The sequence below is a fragment of the Phaseolus vulgaris genome, chromosome 11 (genome assembly GCF_051622355.1).
Source record: "Phaseolus vulgaris cultivar YP4 chromosome 11, ASM5162235v1, whole genome shotgun sequence".
NCBI lineage: Eukaryota > Viridiplantae > Streptophyta > Magnoliopsida > Fabales > Fabaceae > Phaseolus > Phaseolus vulgaris.
In genome coordinates, this window is record NC_143508.1 from 48,848,121 (window position 1) to 48,855,162 (window position 7,042).

At 31.1% G+C, this 7,042-nt stretch overlaps 1 protein-coding gene across 4 annotated transcripts; it reads right to left on the reverse strand.

Moving 5' to 3' along the window:
* Positions 1–921: 921 nt before the first annotated feature.
* Positions 922–4,178, reverse strand: LOC137820836 (transcription factor bHLH121). Of its 4 annotated transcripts, none has more exons than XM_068625110.2 (5): positions 4,012–4,178; positions 3,106–3,244; positions 2,554–2,681; positions 1,998–2,465; positions 922–1,498 (listed from the first exon to the last, which is right to left on the reverse strand). In XM_068625110.2, the coding sequence occupies exons 2-5, from the start codon at positions 3,203–3,205 to the stop codon at positions 1,346–1,348; spliced, it is 849 nt and encodes a 282-aa protein (XP_068481211.1). In that variant the 5' UTR covers positions 3,206–3,244; positions 4,012–4,178; the 3' UTR covers positions 922–1,345. The 4 variants fall into 4 exon arrangements, with proteins under 4 accessions (XP_068481211.1, XP_090153382.1, XP_090153383.1 ...); XM_090297256.1 differs by having other exon boundaries at positions 2,554–2,695; positions 4,012–4,145; XM_090297257.1 differs by having other exon boundaries at positions 2,554–2,671; positions 4,012–4,098.
* Positions 4,179–7,042: the final 2,864 nt, after the last annotated feature.

Below are 7,042 nucleotides of genomic sequence, written 5' to 3' on the forward strand. Positions count from 1 at the left end.
GAACAAACTGTCCATAACCCATGAAATGCATCACAGACTGAGACTTTCATAACAAAGTTTCCAAAACAATTTTTTTCAGAATATATGTAATAACTTCCAAAACAAGCTTTCCGAAACAAATTCCCTCTCTCTTCTTCCTATCAAAGAGTGTAGTGGAGAATCGAAGTGCAGCAGCTATGACGGCAACGGCAGCGGCTGAGGTGGTGGCGGTGGCATGGTGTAGTGAGGGAGGATATTTTTGTCCTTTTTATTAGTATGGGTTGCAGTTAGTAATAATGAGAGTGCAGGAAGAAAAAACCATTAAAGAATCTAACCATAGGACTGAAATAGCATTTAGTAGACTCGTTAACTGCCATTGTTACAAGATTTTTCTTCCCTTTTGCATCTATGCAGAAGACTTCATTATCCATTCTACAGTATAAAATTGATAGGTGAAATGATACCAATTTTTACTAAATAACCCAGGCTCATAATCTAAAATTATTCACTCAATAATACAAAAATGTTTTGAAAAGAATGCATTTTTTTTCATAGATGTGGGTCATTTTAAGATTGTTTGTGGTGAAGTAGAGGTTATCCAATTGATTAGGTAGTTGTGCACTCACTGCAGACATTGGACAATATACTGTTCTCAACTCAATTTCTTCTTCCACTTTTTCTTTACCTTTAGGAGCCAATAATATTGTGAGGTTCATGGAGCCAAATAAGGTTCATATTATGAGCGAGCAATTGTGAGGAATCTCGATTCTGCAAGTATAAAAAAATAAAGCAATGAAATAGTTAAATGAAATACAAAGCGAGTAAAATAACTGTTAAAACCCCGGCTTCACAAGAATGAACAAAACAATGGAATGATCAAATGTGTGCGTTTTTTCATTTGAGAATTACCAAAAGAAAATAATGAGTTCCAGACTTGAGAGATTTCTACTGATTATATGAAATTGCATTGATATCAGTTAATTAATTAAGCATTGTACAATTCGTAGTCACTGGCAATTCATCGCAAGATACAAATGGTTAGCTTGTTGAATTGTATCGAATCATGAAATTCTAACCACTATGAAAGAATTTACAAACCTATAGGTTAGCTAACCCCACTGCTCAACTTGGAGATTTTCAAGCTGAAATCTCAAGTTTTCCCTCAGAAGGGGAAGTTTATGCTTAAACTATGTATCATTTAAACCTACTCAGACCAAATTCTTACTTAGGAAGAGGTAACAGAAGTGGCTTTTATTTTGGGATAAGAACAGAATGACTTGTACCCTCCAGAGTTGCAGCAGATGCACGAAAATCTTCTTCATAGTGGCTTCAAATGCACAAGAGCTTCACTAAATTGCGTACTTTCTCATTCATTATGCTTTCTGCTTGCAACTGTACTGCTTGATGAGCTATCCTGAGCGCTATGAGAAGAAGACCTACCTAATGAATTCCCTCCCGAGCAGCAGCTGCTTTCCCTTCTCGACAACTTCCCAGATTTTCTTTGTCCGGATGATAAATCCTGCAAAACATGGCACACAAACAAAACCTGAATCCGATGATAAATTGATGTTGCAATGCCTCCCGCAACGATTGATTTTCAGTCAAACAATGGGCCGCAACATGTTCACAACATATTTACAAAACCTTAAAGATTGTTCTATTTCACTTCTATCACAAGAAAAACTAAATATTCTAATTTCAATATTCTATTCTAGCTTCTAGGTATCATCGGTGGAATCAGTTTGTTGTGTGGCATACTGGGGGAGTGCAAGAGGCATCTCATGGTGGTGTGCAAGGAAGTAGTGTGATGGACGATTGTTAAAGACATATTAATAATAAGAGTAATTGCAAAATTATTATATTTTTCTTTGGTGCATTCATAAAATAATTTCCTGATGGGACGGCTGGAATCTGCCATTGCACTGCATCTGCAATTGCATTTGCAACTGCAACTGAGAACCATGATCACATCACAGCTATTTATCGGTTGCAAAGTTTCCTTGGAAAACAACACTAACCTGATCTCCGGAAGACCCAGGAGTCTTCAACTGAAGGTCCGTAGTGACATCATTAGAATCCTCATTCTTTTCGGCCTTGCTCTCCCTGAATGATTTGCTTTTGGACTCTTGTTTTTCAGACACATTGGACCGACTGCCTGGATGAAGTGGAGGCGAAACATACTGTGTGGATTGTTGTTCAACAATGGTATTGGGGGCTAAATAAGGAACAAAAGTTGAATGGGGATTGGAGATGACTGCAGGATGTTGATTAGCAAAGTAGGGGAATGGCTGCATGGGAATTGGACCAGGAGGTACTGCCATTGGCATTGGAAAGGGGTATGATGGTGGAGCCATCACAACTGAATGATCCATTGCAGTCCATGGAAACATAGTTCTGAGCTGCTGCTGATACTGATTATTCAAGTTCTCGATATCCGATTTAAGAGAAGCCTTTTCTTCTCTGAGATCATTTTTCTCCTGAGTCAACTAAAAATTGAATGAAATTTAAATTATTTTCATTATGATAGTCCTAAAAGTATCAAGAGACTGGCAATTCATCAAAGAAAAAAGTTACCTCACGAGATTCTTCATTTAGTGTAGCATATTCTTCTTTGAGTTTACTAACATGAGAAGTAAGGTCCTTCAGCAAATGAATTGTATCACCTAGAATGGTTGCTTTGTCATTTTTGGGCCTGTCAGGGTCTGCATTTCAGAATCTCCACAGCAGAGAGTGATTTAAGAGATTTATTGTTTTATCGGTCATTAAAATTAAATGGAAAACACATGAATACATTGCAAACAAATAACAGGTATTTGATACATATTATCAGCATTTGTAAATCCTCTTGTTAACCTCCGCTGCATGCTACATGTGGTTTAAAATAATCAAAACTACAATCAGTTAATTAAAAAAACTAAATTAAATCTATACAAATACGAAAACCAAAAGAAAAATCCCTTTTTCAAAATGACAACTGCAGCATTAATGTACTTTAAGGACAAAAACTACATCAGTAATTTTCAATTGTAATCAGAACAGAACTTCTTTATGTAAATTCCCCTACCAGTTCTACAGAAATACCAGTATCAATTAATTTCCAATGTAAAAAGGTGAAACTTGATTTACCTAAAACGTTACCCAGTTCTACAAACTGTTCATTGAGTCGATCCCTCCTTAACTTTTCTCGGTCTGCCTTTTGTGTCTTTCTTGCAGCTGAACAATCCATTGGTTCAACTCCAGGCCTTTGGCAGTAGATAAATATGTTCTAAAAGGCAGAAAAATTTAATCACCAGTTAGATCATTGATTTCAGCTTTGGAGAATAAGAAACCAAAACTATCACACGAATGCATGTCATTTACTTCAAAGGGGTGATTATTGCAAATTTCAATATTCGTTACTAAAAAATTTCATGGCAACACATTTAAAATTAAGGTATTTAATTAGCTGCAAGCATAACATAAACCCTGTGTTACTTTGGCCAAGTAACCCAACTAACTAATTACTAACAACTAATTAACAAATGGGTATCTATCAATGTTAAACCAATGTAAACCAATAACATGATTCAATTAGCAAATCAAACTGGTTTTTAACCACTTTAACAAGTTGAAATTTACAAACAGTTTTTAACCTATGACATGGTTAGACTGATTTTTCAACGAAAACAGTCAAAAAATTAGTGAATAGAAAATGAAAACTGGTATTATCTGTTGAATTGAGAGAACTATAGTTTATAGTCCAAAAACTATAATTTGTGAGAGCCCAAAATAACACTTTTCTCAACGGTATTGAATGAACGCAAGAAGAGACTACAATTACCATGACTGCGTAAAAAATCCCTAATTTTTTTTTACGAAATCGAAAATCAGGAAAGGGGAATAGAAACCCAGGACCAAAACCCATGTGAATTATTCGATAAAGATGAAAAATTTAAAAGGGGACAAACTAATAAAACAAAAAATTTGAGCTTGGAAAGGATTTACAGGAAGTGAAGTGAGCAATGACAGAAGAATAAACGTTAGGGATTTTACCTCGTTCTTTATCTCTCTGTCACTGATTCTTATCTTCAATTTTTGCGCACTTCCTCTTCCAATTGTTCTACTTCGAAACTACATCTCAAAAGAGAGGAAAAGCGAAACGACACTGTAGCATTGTCGTTTCGATTCATCGAAACGACGGGCACATGGTGTCGTATTTCAAATGCGCATATTCGAAAGAACAAGATGTTTTAAAAGCTAATATGAAAGAATATTAAATTATATCTTTATAAAATAAAATTAATCTTTAATGCTTTTTTTTTTTGCATAATATAATAATTATTTAAATAATAATTTATATGCAAATGGAATCGTGTTCTATTGCTTTTACAAGGTTCTTGAGTTTGAAAAATAATTGCAAATGCTTGACAGTAATATCCTAGTGATAAAAAAAATATACATAATTTTATTTATAGATTTGAATTCTCTAAATTTATTTAAAATAATGATAGTGAGATCTTATTAAAATTGATTTGTTTATGTTTTTAATATATATTTATTAATTTTAAGGAAATAAACTTTAACAATAAATAATAATACTAAACATATTTGCTTGAATAGATTTTGGATTAAGAATGTTTTTAAAAATTATTAAGAATGTTTTTAAAAATAAATTAAAAACACTTTCTAACACACGTTCAAAAAATGTTATAAAAATACATTTTTAAATAAAAAAATTCAAAATAATATTTTAAAATATATATTTTGGAATTAATTTTTAACTAGATTCATCCTTCCAACAAAGCTTTTCTTTATTGTGAAATAATTTTTTAAAAATAATTTAAAACATTTGAAAATAATTTATCTAGAAAACTTTTTAAAATGTTTCTGAACATTTTTTCAGTAATTTTTTTTTTTTTGAAAAATCATTTTAGAAAGCTCTAAAATGCTTTCCCAACAATTAAAAACAGTAACACATTAAAACATTTAGTTAAAGCAGTAACACATTAAAACACTTAATTAAAACAGTAACACATTAAAACATTTAATTAAAACAGTAATACATTAAAACATTTAATACTGCACCCCAAATCTTTATTATCATCAAAGAACAATAAGATGTTACAGTTGAAAAAGTGATTGGAGAAGAACATTGAAAAAACTAAACACAAATATTGGAGATTGAAAAATGGTGTAGCTAGATGTTTCTCCGACACAAAGGGCATGTGTGATTGATGTTGAGCCATTTTGTGATGCACTGTTGATGAAAGATATGATAACATGGTTGGGGCATGCGAATTGCTCTTGATCCAATTGAAAATTCTACAAGACAGATGGAACAACACTCTTCTGTTTTTTCTCCAATTATGAACCTTTCAAGATTTTTAAAAGAATCATGGTTGCTTTGCATGGAATCAAAGACGAAAACACCATCATGGGTTGATCTTGAAATTCTACTACCATTGTTCTGCATGTTGTTGTGACCCAAGTTCATGGAATCAAAGATATAAACACCACCATCTACAATTGATCTTAAAAATCCAGTGTCGGTGTTGCTACGGTGACCCAAATCCATCAAATCAATAATACAACTATCATCTACAATTGACCATTGCATTTCCATTGGTGTTACTAAGAAAAAGATGAACCAAGATCACAATTTGGATGATCGAATGCGAGTTAATTAAGAACAATTTCACAAACCCATGATTCTATAAGCTATCTTGCTTTAGTTTTTACATAAATGATCATAATGAACTTGAAAGAAACACTTCAAACAAGACATAACAAATTCAAGAGTTTGTGACAACACATGAAACAAAGACAAGAAAGAATGATCAAACAAAACAGTTAGAAAGATTGAAAAACATGAGATTAAACTCACTTGTTTGATTGTAGAGTTCCTTAATTTGAGACCACCACTCACACTAAGAAGGAAAATCTAGATTCAAGTTAACTTTTCGTTCAAGAATTTGATACTTTTCTTTTCTCACTATAGGAATGAAATGAATGACTTGAAAGAGATACTATATATAGATATATACTTATTAATAAAATCTTATAAAATATAATAAAATCTTAAATAAAATAATTAATAAATGAAAAGATACAATATTAAAAAATATAATCAAATCAAACTAATATCATAAATAAAATCTCATCAAATTAAATTTAAAGTATTTAATCAAAATGATGATTATTAAAATTCAAACCATAATAATAGTAAAACTAAATGGTAATAGTTAGTTACACATTAAATAGGTGCGCGTCTAATTAATATACCCTGACCAAATTATTTAAAATCTTTAATAAAAATATATAAAATTGAAACTGTAATGATGGAAAATGTAATTATGATAATAAAATAAGTTAAAGAAAGAAAAGTACAAGAAATGATAATACAGTTTTTTTGTATATATATAATAAATGAGAGATAAAATTAAATTAAAGGGTGTTAGTTAATGATTGTTAACTTATTAGTTTTTAAAGATATTTTCATCCGTTAATAATAATAATAAGAATAGTAATAATCTATAATTAATAAAAATATACAGTAATTATTTTATGTAAACAATATAAAATCAACCGTGGGACCTAAACTGGAAGTTAAAATCTTGCAAATGATATATACTTTTACAATAAAAGTTGAACGAAAACTTAAAATCTTGAAAATCTATAAAACTGGATTTTAAAATAAAATATTTTGTTAACATTAGAGTAAGTTTCTTTTAATCATTTAATTTTTGGAAACGTTTTGTTTTGGTTTTTGTTGTTCCACAAGAAACAAGTGACATTTTTTTTCTTTTCCAGCCGTAACTTTTGAGAGTACTTAGATCATTAGAACGTGTGTGAAAGACTTAGCGGGAAGATTTATTTGTATTCGATGTTTTCTAGTGTGAAGAATTTTTTTTTGGAGTTTTGCACTCTTATTTTTCACCTGGTTGGATTTTTTTGGTTTTGTTACTTCCAAAAAAAAAAATGTAAAAAAAGTAAAGGAAAACACAATCACCACTAATAAAAACACGACAAAACTTTTCTCAATCATAAACGTTCACTACCAACCACCACCACTTACAAATGAAGA

Coding starts and splice junctions, on each gene's coding strand:
- LOC137820836 (XM_068625110.2), bottom strand. CDS start 3,205: ATGGATTGTTCAGCTGCAAGAAAGACACAAAAGGCAGACCGAGAAAAG. Junction 2,682..3,105: donor AGAACTGGGTAACGTTTTAG/GTAAATCAAGTT, acceptor TCTGAAATGCAG/ACCCTGACAGGCCCAAAAAT. Junction 2,466..2,553: donor TAAATGAAGAATCTCGTGAG/GTAACTTTTTTC, acceptor TTCAATTTTTAG/TTGACTCAGGAGAAAAATGA.